At 42.8% G+C, this 22,686-nt stretch overlaps 1 protein-coding gene across 8 annotated transcripts in view; it reads right to left on the reverse strand.

Annotated features, from left to right (window-relative positions):
- Positions 1-22,686, reverse strand: part of ARHGEF28 (Rho guanine nucleotide exchange factor 28) — a 273,307-nt gene that overhangs the window by 243,065 nt on the left and 7,556 nt on the right. Inside the window, exon 2 of one of the 8 annotated variants that reach the window (XM_070517954.1) lies at positions 18,093-18,249. The exons of the other annotated variants lie outside the window; for them this stretch is intronic. Coding sequence (XP_070374055.1) covers positions 18,093-18,105 — 13 coding nt within the window. The 5' untranslated portion in view covers positions 18,106-18,249. The remainder of the gene's footprint in view (positions 1-18,092; positions 18,250-22,686) is intronic. 8 annotated transcript variants of the gene reach the window in all.

Here is a 22,686-nt window from a genome sequence, read left to right on the forward strand (position 1 = left end):
CCATTGCTCCATTACACCTCCGATTACTCCGGCAATAAGAATCCTCTCCTAGTTCTGAACCCCTAACCACACTCTCAGTTGATATATGAGTTGACTAAAATCCCTAATTTCTCCTTTCTGCTACTATTATCTCTTCAACTAGGTAATAAGCTTCCTGCAGGAAGAGATCCTTTCTATAACGCCAACCCCCACATCCCCTACAACTTCAGAATAGTTCCTACAACAAAGAGGAGGGAAACCTGGACTGGAGGTTCTCAACCCTCCTTGCACATCAAGACTTCCATCCTCAGTTCATGCACAGACTTTAACAAGCACCTGCTCTGTGCTTGATGCCAAGGGAACCAAGGTGAGCAGAGCAAGTTCCCAGGTCTTCCAGTGGGAGAAACAGGCAGGTGGAGGGCAGACTTCAGGGCAGTGGGGCATGGGGAGCTGGGGCTCCAGATTCTAACTCAGACTTTCAATTTACAACATATTGAAAAGATAAGACTGCCTCTTCCCTTGTAGGGATCAAACCAAAATATAGACAAAGATGTACTTCACACACTACGAGATGAGCAAAATGTCGGAACCACCTAGAAGTCCCACACTGAGAAGAGTATAGTAATGGAGAGGTTTATGCAGTCACTGAAAATATCCTTCAGAACTGATCATTTAATAACATACAAACATTAGCAATATAAAAAGTGACAAGTAAAGGATATTCCATGGATACACTATGCCATCTCAACTCTGTTACCAAGAAACAAGCAGCTGTCACTGACTGCAGGTCTGGCAACACCAGGCCCTATCTGCCAGCCCTTCACAGTGACAGCCACGGAGGCAGCTGGGGGAGACCTCACCCCCTCACATAATCTCCACCAGCTTCCCCCAAATAACACGACCTAAGCAAAACAATGCATTTGGTTTCAAGACAAGACCCCTCCTAGTATAACTGCTTTCCCTCCATTCTCACTATATAGACAAGCTGGTACTGCCTCTTAATGTGTTAATCATTTATTCTACAAAATCATCCATAAAATGTTATTAGTCTGTTTCCTCATCCATAAAATGAGAATGAGGGTCCAAAGTCACCAGCATAAAAAAAAAAAATCAAAGGTAGAGCTGAGAATTAAACCCACTTCTATCTTGTCTGGATTTCATTATCTGGACCATAATGCCAAGAGCATTTTCCATCCCCTTCTTAGGCCCAAACGCAGCAGACTGTCAAAGCCCCACGTATGTGAACAGACCAGGGCTGAGCCCCCTGGAATCTCACCCAGCTCCAGTTCTCAGTTTAGCTGTCTCAAGCGTATTAAACCTAACTGCAGTATTTGTCTTTCAAAAGCATCGTGGTCTCCCTGAGGTGCAGACTTTCGGCACCTAATATTATCTCCTCCACGCGCTCATCACCAAGGAACCTTCACACAGACGAGCTCTCCACTCGGACAGGCCAGAAACCTCCCTGTGCAGGTAATTTCAACCATTGCAAACATCTCTCAGGTTATGAATGGGCCAGAGTCCAACACTTGTAAGTGTTTTTTTGCAGCTCCAGAACAATCCTTCACCCCATGGGGGTTAGATGTCCAGACCAGCCCACGAGAGCCCTTTACCTCATGTTCTAACCCTCGGGTATTGTCCTAAACATAGTGATCCCCATGTTTTCACAGGACAGAGTTTCCACTTAGAATTCCAAGAACATACCTCCTCCTCCTGCCACAACCCACGGTGCGGTTAGACACCTTGCCCTCACCCACCTTCACGGAGCCGTGACCCCCGCCAAACTCACGTGAGAGACGGCGGCCTGCGTGAGCAGCAGCCGGGCCAGGAGGGATGCTGAGGGTCCCACATCACTGGCTGTCTCCCCAACCCCTTTACTGCAGAGGGACAAGGCGGGGGCTCACCCCCAGTCCCCGTCCCCGCCACCACCCTGTGTCAGCCCATCCTTTTCTTCTACTCCTTGGGCTGCTGAGGATGAGGTTTCTCTCCCTGTTTCTCCATCACCCTGCTGTTACTCCTCAAGCAAGCACACATTTCCTTCTGATGTTTTCTAAGTGCTTTTCCTACTGGCAACAAATAGAAACACACAATAGAAATAACAAGTGTTGATTACAAAGTTCTAAAGGTAGCACTGAGACAGTGTAACTAAATAAAATGCACTTGGAATCAGAAGAGCAGGTTCCAGGACCAGATCTCCGTTTCTTTTACTCAAGAAGCATGCCCTCGGGCAAGTGATTTCATGTCTCTGAGCCCCAGTTTCCTAATCAATAAAACAAGAGGATTGAACTACCTTATGGCTATAGCTCCTTAACCTTAAAGAGGGTCACAATGAAAACTTTCCCAATATTCAGGATGTGAGTCTGACACTTCTCGCTCCTCCTTGTTCTACCAACAAACCATCCTTGTTCTGAAAAGCCTCATCTAAACCCCCTTCAATTCTAGGCTAGATCAGCTGCTCCTGGCCCCTCCCACCCCATCCCTCTGCCCAACACCACCACCACCAAAACAATATGCATAATCAAACAGAAAAAGTGCCCTGTATGTGATATCGAGGAGGCAGAACCATCTGATGGTTAAAAGCCCACGATTCAGACTCAGATATGGAGTCAATCTGATTTAGCAACTTACTAACTTGTGACCTCAGGCAAGTCACCAACTCGAAGCCTCTGTCTCCTCATCTATAAAATGGGGATCATGATGCCTCTTTCATAGGATTGTTGTGAGGAAAAATGCGTCACACACACAAAACCCTTAGCGAGAGCCTGGCACTCACGCGCAACGTAGTGCCATCACCACGGTGGTGGTGATCATCTCTGCTATGAATGCTGTTCTCCTGAGGGATGCCACGGCCTCACTGAAGTGAGATTCCCCCCCAGAAAATGACTAACCCAGGAAACCCATCCCAAGAGCCCACCTAGGATGGGGAGGAGAGGCTTCTGTCTGTGGAGGGAGATGGGGTGAAAGAGGATGCTGATGGAAAGTGCGAGGCAGCGGCACAGGCCTGGGCATCTACTCTTCCTCTCACTGCCTCCCGTTCTGGACAGAGAGGGGCCACAACATCTCACGGGCCAGCCCAGGAAGGCCTTTCTGCAGCCGCCTGACTACGAGAGGTGCAAGACAGGCTTGTGTGAGGGGAACAGCCTGGAACAGCCAGAATTTAACTTCCTGAGGGGACATTCAGCCCTCTGCTGCATTTAACGAGAAGCTGCATTCACGTTTCATTTAGTTCTAGGAATCCTAAGTTTTGCTGACTGGTTGACTTCCGGCAATACCATATTTCACATGTAAAATATTATCCTCTGCCTCTGTCTTCCAGCAGCAACAGGTCTATAGTAATATTTCCTGGAAATGGCTTATCTCCCTAAGGACTGAACAGGAACTCTCAATGTAAGGGGTTTCATGCAAACAGCTTCACAGTGCAGAATACCCTCAGCAGAAATTCCACTATTTCAAGGAAAATAAGAATTTTCTAACACAACATATTTTCCAAAACATTTATTCATGGAACCAGCGAACCTGCCATTTTATAAGAATGTGGATGTCAACCAGAAGCATCTCTGGACGTGAGTTCACAGCAAATTTCCCAAATAAAGTCAGAGTAAATTCATCCTCCTAAGGATATAACTTGATACACAAGAAAAAGGGTAATCCATACCAATGATAGTCATAAGCATTTGCCTAAGAATAACGTAAACAGCCAAAGGATTTAATAAAATTCCCATTCACTTTATTGATTCACTTAACTAATATTTATTGGGTAATTAAAATGTGCCAAATATGAGACTAAGCTCTGGAGAAAAGATAACTCAATCTTTGTTCTTAAAATGCTCAATCCAAAGGGAATGACAGACTAAAACAGATAATTATATATACAATGTACCATGGGCAATACCAAGTACTAGAATCAAATTGGGATGTGGGAGCAGGGACTGGTTAAGAAGAGACGTAACAGAGACAACCAGTTGACCCCAGATACCCATTCTCCCTTCATTTTAGTGGTGGGATGCTTTAGCTTTAGCTGAACACACGGCCAACCAGCTAAAGCTACACTGCCCAATATGGTGGCTACTAGCCACACATAGCTATCAGACACTTGAAATGTGGCTAGTCCTATATGTCAAAGCGATAATATTTCAGGTATAATGGGTTAAAGCATACTGGGTTATTTCCACCTATTTTTAATACGGCTATTAGAAAATTTTAAATTACACATGTGGCTCACATTAGACAGTGCTGAACTAAAGACTACTACCCAGCCTTCTCTGAAGTTAGGTGTGGGCATATGACAAAGTTTTGGCTAACAAGATATGCACAGGAGTAACGTACACAATGTCTGAGTCAGGCTCTTCATAGGACGGAGGGTGCCTTCCACAACCTCTTCCCTGTTCTTACCGGCTGGATGCAGACGAGCGTTGGTGAGCCAACTGCAATCACGCCAATGAGGATGATGCCCCACGGACGGCAGAGCAACAAGACAGGAGAACCTCAGAGTAAGCTACCCTACTCTCCAGCTTAGACTTTTACATGAGAGAGAAATTCATGTCTTGCTTAAGTCTCTTTAAAGTCACCTCAACTATATTCCAGCTAATACAGGAGGGTATAAGAGGCCTCCTAAGGGAGATGAACCCTGTAAAGACATCTTAAAGAGCGAGAGGTAGCCAGGTGAAGGAGATGGGCATGTTGGTCATACGAGGTAGGAGCAAAAGGAGGGCATTTTGGGCAGAGGAGACAAGGGTCAGCAGGATGTGTCTAGCAAGCTCTCAAACAGGAGCTTGGAGACAGGGAGCACCAAAGGATAAGGCTGTGGAGGCCAGTCAAACACCAGAAAGCCTTGAATGATGGGGTAAGAACTTCGAACTTTTTTCATGTAGGAACGAGGAGCTATTGAAGAGCCTACCCAAGGAGGGAACAATCAATTCTGGTTTCAAATGGATCATTCTGGTGCCAGCACAGAAAATGCATCTTCAGGAGGCCCGATCAAAGGCAGGGAGCGGAGCAGCAACCCAGGCAAGATACAATCAGGGTCTGACCTGCAATGACAGCAGTGTAGAGAGGACATGGTGGGATAAGGCTGATTCAAGAGGTAAAGGGGAGAGGGAAGAGCAGACTCTCAGGCTTCCGGCTTAGAAAAGGGTGCCAACAAGCAGGCAGGAGAGGCCTGAGGAGAAGCCACGGAAGTGACAGGCTCACTTTCCAACATACCGAGTCTGAGATGTCGCCATTTTTGCCAAATCACATCTTTAACAGCTGCCTTTGCCCGGTTCTTAAAGATGGTACCAGACACAAGGATGTAGATTCCAGGTGGGCATTTCTCCAGTTGCCCATGTCCTCAGACATCAGTGGCCCAAACCAGGGGACAGCAAATGCCAGGAAGAAGAGGAGGGGAACAGGGAGGGAAAATCAGTCACAGAAATATAAGACACTGCTGAAACTCTCCAGGCTCTTTTCCGAAAGATAAGCAGGGAAACAAAAATGCACACAACTTTCGGGGGAAATGGAAAATAAAAAGGAGTCACAGCTATTACAAGAATCAAAAGCAAAACTTTTGTTCAAAACAGCTTTGTTAACCTTACATTAAATTTATTAGTAATAATGGCACATCCCCAATGCCTTAGACTACCTCACGTTCTCTAACACACGGCCGTGTTTTCTGAGGAAGGATCACACAGAGATATTGCAATTCCATTTTAAGGTTTGTTCAAGATTAAAATTAGTCAAAATAAGATTACATTTCACAGTGAGTGACTTCCTTTCAGCATTCCAAACCTCTGGATCTGCAATTTTGCAGAGCTTGCATATCACTTTGCCTGTTTTCTAAACAACAGGATGAGAAGAAACCCCATCACTGTTGAATTTTGGAAAGTGCTAGTGACTGGGAACCCTAACAACCTAGCTCTGTAAATACCTTAAAAAAAAAAAAAAAAACATGATCATGGACAAGTCGTATGTCTAAGTTCCAGTTTCTTCATCTTTAAAATGATAAAATCTGACACACCTTCCTAGCTCCCAGAATTGTTGAGGATTAAATGAGATGCTCAGAGGAGCCCTCTGTAAACCGCAGATGGATACGTACATCTTCTTATACAGGAGAAACTGCTAGGTTATTAAAATCTTTCTTGGATGCAGTGGTAAGCTAACGGATATAGGGAAAGCAGCAGCAATAATTAACCATGATTTTTATACAAAGCTTCATAGGCCAAAAAAATCATCCGTATCAGCAGGGTTTAACACAGAGTCCCTGGTCCCACCTGCCAGACATTCTAATTCGAATGGTCTCAGTGTCCAGGAAGTTGTAGTTCAAATACCCCCGGCCCAGGTGGTTCTAATGACCAGCTGGATTTGGGACTCTTCCTAAGCTAGGAAACACTGCCCCAAATCACAGACCCTTTTGCACAACGCAGATGGCTGGAGCCTGTGGCTGTGGCCTTATCCATTCACGCAATATTTACTGAGAGCACCCAGTTTGCAGCAGACACTGCGCTAGGTGCTGGGGGCCTGCAGTCCAGCGGGGGAGATAAATGAGAACACACAACCAGAGATGACAACATGGAGCAGTAAGTGCTGTGACAGAGAGGACATGGGTCCTTACAGAGCACATGGGACAGGGGGAGCTGACCCAGACTCTAGGAGCCTTGAAGAACAGGAGTCAGCGGGGTATTTGCAAGAAGTAGGGAGGAGGAAATGGTGAACAGACGGAAAGTAAGTGCTGAGTCAGAAGAGCAGCAGCACCATGTGTCCAGGGAGCGCAGGAGGTCCGCCTGGCAGGAGGGACAGCCAGAGGGGAACACAGGAGCAAGACCGTGAAGGGCACGAGGACTGACAGTCACCTGGAGCGAGTGAAGGCCTCTGAGAGACAGCTGACGTGCTCAGGTTCGTGTTTTGGAAACTTCACTCAGAGCAGAGCGGAAGATGGATGGTGTGAGGGTGCAGACAGGGAGAGGGCGCCCGGAAACACGGGCTGTAGTTAGGAAGCCACTATAGTAACCCCCCAGAAATGGGGGTGCCTGAGCCACAGGGAACATAGTGGCGACCAGGGGAAGACTTCCACTAACAGTAACTCGGGGTCTGCTACTTTAAATGCTTCTCTGTGACCTAGATTCCTACTAACTTCGCAGATAACGCACGATGGGAAGATACAGGAGTGACATGTACAGCGATCCCAGCAGGGGCAGCGCTGGGGTACTTGATACCAAAGCAGGTCATTTGCCATCCCCTTCTTCTCTAGGACAAAATTTTTAATTTTAAAATGCATAATAATGGCCAGAGAAGAAATGTCATGAAAATCTTATTTTATTGAACTGCAAATATATTATCACGTCAGTGAAAAAAAAAAAAAGCAAAAATAATTAAAACTCTTAGACACCTCTCAAAGATATAATAAATTCAGCAACTAAATTGTGCCAGTCATACAGCTTTTCCTTCATCTTTCAGTTCCAAACAATTTTTAAAATTTCAATTTGAAAGGCATTATTAAAATACAATAAAATATTTCAGATAAAATGTTCAGTGACAAAACAAAAATGTTAAAACTCACAACTCTCACTGTTCCGCTGCTTTACGTTTTAAACACAGGAACTCCACGTGCCACACAGAATAACAGAACTTAAGTCACCCAAGCTTTGTTTCTTGGTTTTTACCGCCACTCTGCTATCATTTCTTACTTCAAATCTACTGTTAAACAGTATCACAGGGATCGGACACACAAACTGGTACTGAAGCAAGCTTGAACGATGCCAAATCTTTGAATTTACTCTCAGAACAAACTCGGGTAGCACATATTGGGTCCAACTATAAAAATGGGAGTTGTCCGAATTAAGCTCCATGTTGAATGTCTATTAAAGGATAAGTCATTAAAATGTGGTAATTTGAAGCTTACATAGATATTAAAATGGAACATTGACTGCAGCCATTATGTAGAACTAAGATCAACAAAAGGATTTTTCAGGCAGAACCAACATGAACCGATAATGTTTAGAATTGCTGGTGAATGGCGATAGTAAGACTGATTAAAATCTAGTTTAAAGTGTTTTTTTGCAGAAATGCTCCCCCTCCTCTGCACCCTGGCCGGGTGGGGGGATGGGGGCATGCCCACCCCCCGGATGCCCCTGGAAACTGAAAAGCCTGAAGGGGACAGAATCAAGGTCAAAGAAGTATAGAGTGGTAGGGAGTAGAACAAAGCAAACAGATAAATCCTTGGGAGTGACTAAATGAGAAGGCACCCTCAAGGTCAACACGATACTCTTAAAATGCAAACAGCCTCCTGGATGCACAGGAGCGCTGGGAACAGCACAGGCACTGAGAGGTCAGAGTTCTGGGTCTAGAATACTGTGCCAAGTCTGGAGCTTTTCCTCTAAGAAACAGCCATAAACCTAGACATCATAATAGATAGCACGTTAGACTCTAGGGAGAAGATTTTTTGAAAAACTATTTTTCACCATGGAAAGATTTAGGATGACAAGCCATGTAAAATCGGATCCTCAAACACAGACAGGTGTCCTGCACAGATCGTAACAAGTGTGAAAGATGAGGCATCACTTTCTCTATGAAGACAGATCTGAAGATGTAGAAGCAGGGAGGACGTTCTGGATCAGCTGATCAGAGCACACGCTCCTCTGCTCTCTGCGTCATGTGGACAAACTGGAGTCCCCTCCAGGCCTTTTGAGAGGCACCACGGGAAAGTGAAGAAAGGAGTCCCACAGACCAGGGGTCAACAGACAAACAGCTGGAACCAGACAAGGCTGCTTAGCCCTCATCTCCTTAATGTCCTCATCTGTAAAACACAGATGGTGAGGTGGTTGCAGGAAACAAAGACAACGTGCACAAGGCTCAAGCACCGTACGGAACAAAGAGACAGTAATTGACAAATGATGATGATCATCATCATCTTCATTATTAGTATCAAAATTCAGAACTCCAAACCAAATTACACAAAGAGGCCTTTCTATAGCTGATGAAAATTTCGCCCGAACTCCCTGTAATAGGGCCCTCAGATGCTACACGGACTGCTTGGATGGTTGGATAAACCTCAGAAGCTTCATTTTTCCAAGTGCACAAAGACATTTACATGGTGGCTCTATCTCCTGTGGCCGATGGCCATCACACGCTAATTATTAAGAGAAGTCCCCATCTTCTGCAGCAGGAACACTGTGCCCGCCCACTGGCGCCCTGAAGACCTAGAAGTGAGAATTTTGGGAAATGTGTTAAAGAACCAGATCCTCCCCAGGGAGGCACCGCAACTCCAGACTCCGGGACAGTCAACGTCACTTAGCCCCAAATGTTTCCAGCATGGAAAAGTCAACCGATCAAACAATGGTGTTATTGTTACAATTGAGCGTGACTCCAAATCCAGATGAGACAAGCAAAAGTAAGTTCTGCACCCTGCAGTCACCTCGCCATCAGACCACAAGTCCAAGAGAAGGGTCTTTCTGTCACCAGCTCTGAAGGATTAGAAGAGATCACTGCTTGGGCCCCTGAAACTTTACTTCTTAATGAAAGAGGAAAATATTTACAAACCATTTAAATGTATATATTCCCAGCAATAGGAGACAAGTACTCACAAAAACCTCTTTCGGTGGTATTTTTCCTGAAAGGGGGATTTATGGTCTAATAAAATGCCTCTCTAATGCTTTCTCAAGTGGCTTTATACTCCAGCTAAACAATGGAAGAAAAGAAAAACAGTCGTTTCTGAGGGTTTTGTTTTTCACTTTTTGCAACCTCAAGTACAGAACCAGGGATCCCTACCAGAACGCGGCCACTCGTTAGCCCCTTTTCTCACAACAGGCCTCTTTGAGACTTTCCTCCCCTGATTTGAATTGGCTCCACATTTTTCTTCCACGTTACTAACTGCAGAAGTGCCCAGCTAACAAAAAGATGCAGGAGCTGGCACGGTGCCAGCTGGTCACATTCACTGCTTTACCACATGGGTATTTACGACAAGAATAAATCTATGCCATCAATAGTTGTGCAGAGCTACCATTTAATGGGTTTTGGTTTTACATTTATACATTATTTAAACTTTCCAAAGCACTTCCACCGATAACTTCCTTTGATCGGTAAACTACTCAGTTTTATCTGGAGGCTGGTATCAGCCCACCTCAGGGACATGGACACTGGAGGCACACTCACCTCGAGGCATGCCAGGCTTGCACCCCAATCTCAAGCTCAGTTTTGAGACTAAGTGAGAGCACCTGCATTTTAAGCAAAAATGACCTGTTAATAAACCCTTAACTGGCTTAGAGAAACTAATTTCTTTCTTCCTTTTAGTTTTTTTCTTTTGTTAGCATTAGTGACACAGAAGAAAGTTCTGCTTAGACAGAGTATATGATCAGTTGACCTCTGCTGGCTGCAATTCTGTTTGACACCATAAATATCACGGCTCCGCCAAGCTGATAGCTAAATGGCACTCTGACACAAGGCACATAAAGTATACTTAATGAAGCTGCTTGACTTAGGGGCTTTTCACACCACACACGTGACTATTCTATGTTGCTCATAGAGTCGCAGAATGTGACGGATGAGGAAATTGAGGACTGGAGTATGAGTATTGCTTATGGGCTTGTGACCAGGTACATGCCTGATCCCGCATGAGGCATGCAGAGAAGAATCCAAGGAAGAGAGTTGGGACGAGGGCAGGAGCCAGGGTCCAGAGTGTCCACTCAGGCCCAGCCCCCATCACCAGCGGACTGCAGTGCTGGTGCCCCCGACCTGCCATCTTCAAGAGTGCTAACTATTTCTTGTTTGTGCATCTCATCCCAAGCATATTGTGGTTTTGACATTCAGCCCCATTAATGATACAAAAATGAGTTATCAACTATGTTAACATTTATCAAACTACTGATTGTATAGAAAAAGAATACCATTTATTGGCAAACCAATTTATTAGTCCTAAGTAAGAAAAAGTACAAATGTCAAAAGTGTAACACAGAAAACTAATTTTCTAAACACAGTTAAAAGCTTACACCAATGTGCGTGGCAGGACTGCACCTAACTGCGTAAATGTCAGCCCCGACTAAGAGCACCCCGCTTGCGGATCTGTTTGCAGTCTTCAGTGAGACATGGGCGGCACTATGAAGTCACCCGCCTCAAGGTGGCCAGTGAGGCCAGGCTCACTCTGTGCTGCGGAATCCTATACCCCAAGAACGGGGAGACTCCTCGAGGGAGAAACCACTGTCATTTTCATTTAAAAGAAGTTACCTATCATACACTTGCACTTAAAATGCAATAATTCCATATTCAGTAAAGAACAGGGATATCAACCATAAACTTACCCTACTAAAGAAAGAAAACAGTTAGTAAATCAGTAGTTTTAAGTCATAAAAAAATAAAGCAGACTATAAAAGGCTGTGCCTGATAACTCACTGATCAATAGAAACTTCAAACATGTCCTTGTTATAGTAACAAAATGTATATAAATTTAGTTATGATATATGTGCACACACACACTTTTACTGGTCAGAAATGTACTGACACAAATATTCAAACGCATAAATGTTCCCAACAGCTGCACAAGTTACTGAATTAAAAATTCCAGGGCTGGCCCCATGGCCTAGTGGTTAAGTTTGCGCGCTCCGCTGCAGGCGGCCCAGTGTTTCGTTGGTTCGAATCCTGGGCGCGGACATGGCACTGCTCATCAAACCACACTGAGGCAGTGTCCCACATGCCACAACTAGAAGGACCCACAACGAAGAATATACAACTGTGTACCGGGGGAGCTTTGGGGAGAAAAAGGAAAAAAGTAAAATCTTTAAAAAAAATTTAAAAAAATAAAAAAAAATTCTTTGCAGGCATCCGTGTAATTTCTAATTCAGGAAAAGGAGATTTCTGAGCCCACTTCCACCAGAAGATGCTACAGGCCAAGAACGGCTGCTTCACCCACTGGTCCCCCCGCCCCACCCCCGGAGCCCCCAGCTCTAAGCGCCTCAGAGCACTAAACCAGAACCTCTCCTAGCAGCCACCACATGAGCCACCCTGTGAGGGGTGACCTGGACGCCCTCACCTCAGTCGGGGGCTGTGACAAACTTCACAGCCCTCAGATTGCCTTGCATAGCACTTTGCCTGAAATAAATACCTCCTAAATATTTCACTTTTCTAATTTGTTTTATTTCAAGGTAGCTCATGCTCATTATTAAAAAAAAAAAAAAAGAAAAGAAAAAGAAATTGTGTTTAATTATATATATATACAGAATAGAAAAAGAAAATCCCCTGTAATCCCTCCATAAATGAACACTGCTTCACGTACATCTGGCCTTAGACGGGGTCAACAGGCACGTCTTCACCCCTGCTTTGTACAACTCTACATGCTGGAGCCAAGAAGAACTGCTCACCAGACAAAGGCATCCTGGCTGGACACCAGTCTCCAGAAGAGCTACCCACTCTCTTTCCTGTAATAAGCCTTCAAATCATCCAAACAGAAGAGCACTGGCTACCCTAGAGAAGGAAAGGAAGAAACTGTGAAAGTGTACCAGTGGGGAAACCCACTACATATTTGAAATTCTCTGGGAATAAGTTAAGAAGAACGCAGGCACCTGGCAGGAAAAAATCTTAAGGAAATTATTGAGACATGATACACTTCCTGTCAAAACAACACGTGAGATGGTGATTCATTCGATTAGTATCTTTTAAATGCTATGTGACTTTAAATGCTCCATAAGTTTAGCAATATTCAGTTGTGGAACAGACTGAGTTTTTTAAGTACCAAGCTGTTCAAATGACCCTGTGTCCCAAAATAAATTAAAACCAGCATGTACTCACTGTATTCACAACAGTGCTGTTTAATGTCACTAGAGTGAGATAAGGCACTATCATTTACCTCCCCTAGTTCAGTTTTGGCTGAAGCTGTGGCCATCGATGTAATTCAGACTTGAGGAGCGATTAGCCCTGGATTGGAGAATTGTCCCCCCAAAATAAGAACAGCAGAATCCGTTCACTCTTGACAAGTCAAGCAGAACACCAAGACCTTGATCAAACATCTCCAGAATTCTACAGAACTGTTTAAATTCCCAAGTGTCTGTAGTTAGAAAAAATATATACAAAGCTAGGTTTTTCCATACAAATTTAAGATGTAAAGTGATTACAGGCATATTGCCAGATCAAAGTGGAATAGTAAAGAACAGTCTTTTCTGTTGGATAATATCCAAGTTTCTCTCCCCCCTCAATAGTTACTTCAAATGTTTAATTTATTTATAAGCCCAAATTGGAAAGTTTTTTTTTAATTAGCACAATTATATAAGTTTAATAAATAAAAGTTTTAAAGCAAGTGCAAGAGTTTGTGGTTGAATTCTGACATTTGAAAGATATGATCACTCCAGTTATATGTATGAACTAAGATGAAATACACACTTATTAAAATTCTTAATTATTATTATTTCTTAAATTCACTTCTGTTGTTGTATCACTGAACCCAACACCTATTCACGATATAGACTACACTTGGCACACCATAACAGCAAGAAAACCGAGAACTCGACAATACTTCAACCCCCATTACATCAAGTAGGGCTCCCAGAAAAACGCCTTCACTCAGGCTGCTGAGAACGCCCTGCCCCACACCATTTCCACATCACAATACATTTATTTGCTTTAATAGCTGATTTGGCAGCACTGAGAGCTCTTCAAAAGCTATTGCCAAGCCTCTTATCTCCAAGCCTCCAGTGCCCAGTATATGCCTGTCTCACAGTAATTACCAGCCAAACAACTCAACAGAGGCTCAAAACTCAATACGATTCTCCAAATCCCAACCACAACCTCCACAGGCGTGGGGATGCTGTAGAAAGAACTCCCAGATGATAAGAGGGTTTAGAGCCCCCACACGCAGCAAGTAAAATCCCAAACAGGATAACGCCCAACATCCAAGTCACCAATATCATAGGATATCTCTAACTTGAGGTTCTGCGGGAAGTAGAGGGCTGTCATGCCTTAAAATGTCACAAGTTGACTTTCTTTAATATTACCAGGTCAGGAGCTACATGAAACACTGGAGGTTTTAGAAGTTTACTACACCTTTTTTAAAAAATTGTGAAATCACCGAGTTTCTTAAGAGAAAGTGGGAAGCGAGGTGAGGAAAGAGAGAGCGAGGAGACGGAGGGGGAGGATAGGGAGAGAGAGAACCATCAGAAATGGCTTTATTTTTGCTGAAAACCAACATTTATCAAAAATGCCCTACATTTCAGGGCATATTCTCCACCCAGTCAAGATGGAGGTAGGTACATTAAGTTCCGTCTGCTAAAATGACCTTAATACCCATTTTCAGTCATCTTAAAATTCAATTAAAAATAATTACTAGATTATTACTGGCTGATTCCACCTCACCGCTCATGAAGCATTCACACAACAATAACGTGAGCTGCAGTGACAGGAAAAGCTGAGGGCATGAGCAGGCGTTTCTCCCTGGAAGGACGCAACACTCAAGCAGCGTCGTCAAACCCAGCTTCCTGAGCAATTTAGATGCTGCCAGTCAAGAGTCTGAAAGCACTGTGGGAACCAAGCATCCTGCTGGTAAGCCCAGCAAGGCTTCAGACACCATCCTCACCTCCAAGGAAACACAAGAGGAGAGATGGGATGCACCGTGGAGTAGGACTTGGCCAGCCCCTCAAGTTTCAAATGAGGCCACCAGGACCCAGAGAGGTGACACAACCCAGCCAGGATGTCAGTGGCAGTGCTAAGATTTCAACCCAAATTCTGCTTTTGGTCCAGCCTTTGTCAAAGTCAAATTAAGTCTTTTTGGAAAAAAAGAAAAAAACAACTTTCTCTTGCACACAGTCTACTACCAAACTTAAAACGAATGGACAAACACCAGCAAATCACGTCCAACACCCACTAAAAAGATTGTTCTTAAATGCATTTAACTCCAGACATCCTGTCAACTTCTAATTGCTGCTGCTGCTTCTCCACAAAGACGCCATAGCAGCCGGTGAAGATAAAGCTCCTACTACAAAGGAGAAAGGAAAAAGAAAAGCTTATTCTACTTTAATGCCCAAAGAGCCCAGGAAACCTGCTTTTCCAACCATAATCCATCAGGACGTGTGGAGAATGACAGAGGGACTCAAATGGGAGACAGGCACATGTCATATCAATTTGCAAAAAGGCACATCCTCCAATATCCAAACCACACTTGGCATTCCCATAGAGATGAGACTTTCCTTAGACTGGTTGTGGTAAAGTTGAATTTTCCCTAGCAAAAATTCCCATTTTTGTAAAACAAGGAAGCCAAGTGAAAAGCTAATTTGAGACTTTCTGTAGCTATGAATATAACCCAGATTGTTTCGTTGCAAAACAACCTAATCTATGTGAAATAGATTTCTTACATCTTCTTACATAAGATTTCAAAATATTTTTCTAAGAAGGCTAAAAAAAAAAAAAAAACAAAGGACATGAGATCTTTGTCTCATAAACAATTTCTGTCCAAACTGGAACCTTTCTAAATAAACATCAAGGAATAATTCGAATTCCCATAGCTGAGACTTTAAAATTTCTTGACACTGTTCCATATTCAATAGCAGGTTATCAATAGTTCTGGTGATCGAACAGGAGAAGAAACAATACGCAATTATTTTATGTAACAATGTGACAAGAAACATACCATTTAAGAGAAATACTTCTATTTGATTCCTCTAAGAATCCATCAATTAAAAACCTATTAAAACATTGGTAATGGATTTGTGCTGTCTCTCGCCTCCAAGAATGAGGTGTGGCCAGCAGGAAACTCGCTGAGTCTGAGAGGCTGTGGGAACTGGTACAAAAGCAACTTCCAGAAATCAGCCCCTGAGAACTCTGAGAAGTTGTAAAGCTGACAGCTCCAAGACAGGCAAGGCTGAAGAGTTAGATGAGCTACTCCTTACACATAAAGGTGATTTTTTTGTTTTGTTTTGTTTTTAACAAAAGGGAGATAGATTACACTTTCCATAGAATGATGACCCTGGGCCTTAATTCCCCCACCACACCCATCCAAATTCTACCTCCACCAAACGTTAACAGTCAATGCAGTTGCTATCTGAAGAAATCACAGTTCACAGAAATAACACCAGAGACCTCCCTTTTGGAAAGGATATAGATTCTATGGAGATACATAGAGATCATTACGCTCAATGAGCTGCAGACCGCAGCCAGGCCTCCCAGTCCACAGCTTTATGCTGTTTTTCCACTCGTACAAATAACGAAATGAATGGCTTTGTTTTTATCCTCCTCCCTGCCTCTTTTTCTCATAATCATGCTGTCACGCTCTTAAGAGTTATGTCAGATAGATTAAAATCCCAAATGACCTGAGGTTGCCAAAAAAAACTAAGGACAGGCTTTTTATTTCAACTTATTTTTAAGTCAGAATGATAAAGGAAGGGATAAATAGGACTGGTGATACAGTGTGGACCGATGATAAGGTGGGAAGGAGAACTCAGCGCCTACTGAAATTTTGCTCCTCTTGGAGGGGAGTGATTTTGCAGTTGAAGAGGGCAGAACAAACATCTGTAAGTGGGAAAGTTCATCATAAGAAAGCATCAGGCTGCTCTGAATAAGTTCCAGGCTGTGGACAGGCCAGGCTAGGAAGACTCCTGTGAGATTTCCTAACCATAATCTACCAGGAACTATGGAGAATGACAGGATTCAAATACAGGAGACAGGCGCAGGGCATTCGAACTTTCAGAAAGGCAGATTCTACAAACTATAGACAGAAGGAGCTTCATGCTGATCCTAAACCAGATCCTAGAGCAGATTATTAGAGGGCTGACATCTGAGTGCCTGAGGAAGCAGCAGTGGCTACCTGGAGCCGTGAGGATTCTCCAAAAAGAAGTCACTTGAGAATAACCCCATTCCATTACGTGGTTCCTACACTGGTAACTCCATATAGTAGATACAGTAGATTTGTTGGACATAGTATATATCTTTATGACAAGATGGAAGATGAAGAATGAGATGCTAGTACAAATAAGAGTAATTAGTTGAACAACTCTACCTGAAATTGGTAAACATCAGAGGTGAAGTTTGTATAGACACAAACTGCTCTGCCTGAGACCTCAGCCTGGATAATAGTTTTATTGTTTCCTTAAGGCATTAAAGAAATGCGTATTAAGCTTATGGAAAACCTGGGGAAAAAATAGGACAGTGAACGACAGGTTCATAAACAATCTAAAAGACTTTGAAAAGCCAGAACAAATGGTCACATACAGGAAAATAAGTTTGAGATAAATATTAAGGTCTATTCATGGGACTAAGAAACCAACTGCATGAGCCCATGAATGAGGAGATGGCGCTCCAGAGAACATGTGTAAAAACAAACTTGGTGATTCTGAGATGACTGAACATTGAGAGTCAATGACTCCACTTAGAAGTACCAGAGTTGGAACGCCCTTGTTTGAGAAATTATTCTATCCCAGGTTCTGTGCTAAACATTTGACATCGACTATCTTAGTGAGCCCTTATAACAAACCTATGAGAGAAACAGGTATAACTGATGCTAAGAGTTTAGGTGACTTAGAAGACAAGGTAGAAAGGAGCGGAGCTGTGAGTTTCCTCAAGTCTCCGATTTGCAGCTGGTAATCTTAACCATGAAGCTTCACTGCTTCCCTGGAACAAGGGGGTTCCAGCAAGACTGGGAATGGTTCTACTGCGGCCCGTGTCAGATGGCATGGGGAGGTACTATGCTTTAAGGAAAATATAGCAAATTGGAATATGTTCAGTATTCAGGGTGGTGAGAAGATTCAAAAACCACATCACTTAACATGGGCTGAAGAGACAGACTTTTCTTTTCCAGCTTAAATAAAAGAAGGCTTGAAGGTAGAATATGCAACCAATTTTCAAAAATGTAAGGGACTGTCATGAGAGAGAATTGTTCAGAACGGCCCCCAAGCAGCAGAGCTGTGATACAAACAATTGTCCCCCATATTAACTTTAACAGTCCAAGCTTTCCAAAGATAAACTGGGGGGGGGGGGGTGGAGGTGATGTCAGCAAGGCGGAGGACTAAGAGGTCCCAACATTCATCCCCTCACAAAAACGACAACAACAGACAACTACAAACCAACAAAGATAGCTGTGGGAAAGCTCTGCATGACGACAAGTCAGCAGCAGAAACCCCACGGAGCTTGAAAACTGGGGATGGCCGCACAGAAAAGCAGAGGGAGCATCTTACCTGCATCAGCCATCGCCAAGCCCAGAGCAGCTGGATGCCAAGAAGCATTCCCTCAGAGGGAATCTGTCCCACAGGGAAAAGGACAGTAGGAGAATCCCAAGAAGGCTCATCAATTCACAGAGGAGGACAGCAAGAGAGGAAGAAAGGAATGAAGGATCTACAAAACAATCAGAAAACAGTTAAAATGTCATGGTTCCTCCTTATCTCAGCAATAACTATCCTAAATTACTCTAAATGTAAATGGTTTAAGTTAAAAGAAGAAGAGAGGCTGAATGGATTTAAAAAACAAGGCCCAACTATACATTACCCATAAGAGACTCAATTTCTAAGGATATTCACAGGCTAAAAGTCAAAGGACAGAAAAAGATATTCCATGCAAATGGACACTAAAAGAGAACAGGGGTGGCTATACGTATAAGACAAAATAAGTCAAAAGCTGTCATGAGACAAATAAGCTCATTCTATGATGTTAAAAAGGTTAATTCATCAAGAGGATATAATAATTATATGTGCACCCAATATCAGAGCACCCAAATATATTTAACAGTTATTAACAGAACTGAAGGCAGAAATAGACAGCAATGCAATAATAGGGGATTTCAATAACCCACTTCCAAGAATGGATAGATCATCCAGACAGAAAAATCAATAAGGAAATAATGGACTTGAACTACACTGTAGGCCAAATGGACCTAACAAACAACACAAAACCTTCCAACCAGCAGTAGCAGAATACATATTCTTCTCAAGCACACACAGAACATTCTCCAGGATGGATCAGACATTAGGTCACAAAACTAGTCTTAATAAATTTAAGAAGGCTGAAGTCATATCAAGTATGTTTTCCAACCACAATGTTATAAAACTAGAAATCAATAACAGGGAGAAAACTGGGGGGGGGGGGGGGTGGAGGGGGGAAATCACAAATATGTGGAAATTAACACACTCCTGAACAACCAATGGGTTAAAGAAGAATTCAAAAGAGAAATCAAAATATATCTTGAATCAAACAAATGGAAATACAACATACCAAAATTTATGAGGTGCGGCAAAAGCAGTTCAAAGGAGGCTTACGGCAATAAACACCCACATCAAGAAAAAATACACACACACGTTAATAAATGTGATACAGCAAATTCACAGAATGGAAGACAAAAACCATGATCCCCTCATTAGATGCAGAAAAAGCATTTGACAAAATTCCACATCCTTTCATGATAAAAGCTCAACAAATTGGGTATAGGGCAAATATACCTCGACATAATAAAGGTCATACATGACAAACCCACATCATACTCAAGGGCAAAAGGTTAAAAGCTAGGGGCCAGCCCCATGGCCGAGTGGTTAAGTTCACATGCTCTGCTTCAGCAGCCCAGGGTTTCGCTGGTTCAGATCCTGGGTGCAGACATGGCACTGCCCATCAGGCCATGCTGAGGTGGCATACCACATGCCACAACCAGAAGGATCAGAACTACAATATACAGCTATGTACTGGAGGGCTTTGGGGAGAAGGAGGAAAAAAAAAAAAAAAGATTGGCAACAGATGTTAGCACAGGTGCCAATCGTTTTTTTTTTTAAAAAAAAAAAAAAAAGGTTGAAAGTTTTCTCCTCCAACATCCAGAACAAGACAAGGATGCCCACTCTCACCACTCCTATTCAACATAGTACTGGCAGTCCTAGCCACAGCAATTAGGCAAGAAGAAAAATACAGAAGACATCCAAATAGAAAAGGAAGTAGTAAAGTTTTCTGTTTGCAGATGACATGATTTTTTTTTTTTTTGCAGGGGAAGATTCGTCCTAAGCTAACACCTGTTGCCAATCTTCCTCCTTTTTTCTTCTTCTTCCCCTCCCCCCAACCAAAGCCCCAGTACACAGTTGTGCATAGTTGTAAGTTCTTCTGGTTCTTCTACTTGGGCCACCCTGACAGACAACTGGTGTGGTTCTGTGCTCGGGAACCAAGCCCGGGGCCACCGCAGTGGAGCGTGCCAAACTGTAACTGCTAGGCCATCAGGCTGGCTCCACATTATCACATATATAGAAAATCCTAAGGACTCCACTCAAAAACTGTTAGACTTAAACTCAGTAAAGTTGCAGGATATAAAACATACAAAATCTGTTGCACTTCTATACATTAATGAACTATCTGAAGAAACGAACAAACAAAAAATCCCATTTACATTAGCATTGAATACATAGAAATAAGTTTAACCAAGGAAGCGAAAGATTTATACACCAAACACTGTAAGACATTGACGAAAGAAACTGAAAATATAAATGGAAAGATGTCCATGTTCATGAATCAAAGAGTTAATATTGTCAAAATGTCCATACTACACAATGCCTTCTACAGATTCAACATAATCCTTGTCAAAATTCCACCGACATCCTTCACAGAAATAGAAAAAACTATCCCAAAATTTGTATGGAACCACAAAAGATTCTAAATAGCCAAAGCAATCTTAAGAAGAACAAGGCTGGAGACATCATGCTTTCTGATTTCAACCTATATTACAAAGCTACAGTAGTCAAAACAGTATGTTCCTGGCATAAAAAACAAACAGACCAGGGCCAGCCCCACAGCCAAGTGGTTAGGGGTCTGCATGCTCTACGTCGGTGGCCCGGGTTTACAGGTTCAGAATCCAGGCGCAGACCTACTCCACTTGTCAGCCATGCTGCGGTGGCGACCCACATATAAAGTAGAGGAAGACTGGCATGGATGTTAACTCAGGGCTAATCTTCCTCAAGCAAAAGAGGAGGAAGATTGGCAACAGATGTTAGCTCAGGGTGAATCTTCCTCACCAAAAAACAAACAAACAGACCAATGGAACAGAATCAAAAGCCCAGAAATAATCCCATGCATACATGGTCAACTGATATTTGCCAGATGAGCCAAAAGTAGTCAGTGGAGAAAAGACAGTCTCTTCAACAAATGGTGCTGGGAAAACTCAATATCCATATGCAAACGAATAAAACTGGACCCCTATCTCGCATCACCCACAAAAATTTACTCAAAAAGGGTTAAGGACTTAGAGGTAAGACCCAAAACCATAAAGCTCCTAGAAAAAAACATTGGGGAGAAGCCCCTCCACTTTGGTCTTGGTGACGATATTTCAATATGACACCAAAAGCACAAGCAACAAAAACAAAAATTGACAAGTAAGACCACGTCAAACTAAAAGGCTTCTGCATAGCAAAACAAAATAAAAAGGCAACCTACAGAATGGGAGAAAATATTTGCAAACCATCTATCTGATAAGGGGTTACTCTGCAAAATATAAGGAACTCATACAACTCAATAGCAAAAAAACAAACAATCTGACTTTAAAAATGGGCAGAGGACTTGAATAGACATTTTAACAAAGATGACATACAGATGGCCAACAAGTACATGAAAAGGTGCTCAACATCACTAATCAGGGAAATACAAATCAAAACTACGATGAGATATCGCCTCACACCTGTCACAATGGCTAGTCTCAAAAAACAAGGCATAACAAATGCTGGTGAAGATGTAGACAAAAGGGAACCCTGGTGTGCTGCTGCTGGGAATGTAAATTGGCGCGGCCACTATGGAAAACAGTATGGAGTTCCTCAAAAAATTAAGAATAGAACTGCCATATGATCCAGCTATCCCACTGCTGGTTATATATCCTAACAAGACGAAATCACTATCTCAAAGAGGTATCTACAATCCCATGTTCATTGCAGCATTATACACAATAGCCAAGACACAGAAACAACCTAACTGTCCCTCAACAGATGAACAAAGAAAATGTGGTACATGTACACAATGGAATATTATTCAGCCATAAAAAAGGAAATCTTGCCTTTTGCAACAACATGGATGAACCTGGAGGGCATTATGCTTGCTAAGTAAAATAAGCCAGAGAAAGACAAATACTGTATGTTGTATAATATCAGTAACGTGATGTCTTAAAAAAAACAAAAGCCAATTTCATAGAAACAATAAAATGGTGGTTGCCAGCAGCTGGGAGAATGAGGAAATGGGGAGATACAACTAAAAGTCTGTTACCTTTTGACCTATAAATACAAATTCTGAGGAGGATCTAACGTACAGCATGGTGACTATAGTTTACAATATGGTCCTGTATACTCGAAAGTTTCTAGGAGTAGATCTTACGTGTTCTCACCACACACACACACACACACAAAAAAAAAACAGTTAACCCTGTGAGGTGATGGATGTGTTCATTATCTGATCTTGGCAATCATTCCATAACATACATGTATATTAAACCACCACATTGTAAACCTCAAGTACATACAACTATTTGTCAATAAAGTTGAAGGGAAAAAAACCAAAGATAGCCTGGGATATCTTTATGGCTATTAGTCCCCATCACTGAAAGGATTCAAGGACAGTATCCAAATGGTCAGCTACTCAGAGGCATGCAAGGGGGCACTGTGCATTTACTAGAAACTAGAGAAAAACTTCCTAAGACCCGATTCTAACCAAGAATTTTCACCCGTTGCCCCAGACAGAGTGTACAGTTTCCTAACGGAGTTCTGGGAGTGTCCTATTTACAAATGAGGAGGACAAGCCGTCTAACTTCCCAAGACACAGTCACCTTCC

Source organism: Equus asinus, chromosome 9 (assembly GCF_041296235.1).
Source record: "Equus asinus isolate D_3611 breed Donkey chromosome 9, EquAss-T2T_v2, whole genome shotgun sequence".
In the NCBI taxonomy this organism is placed as follows: Eukaryota; Metazoa; Chordata; class Mammalia; order Perissodactyla; family Equidae; genus Equus; species Equus asinus.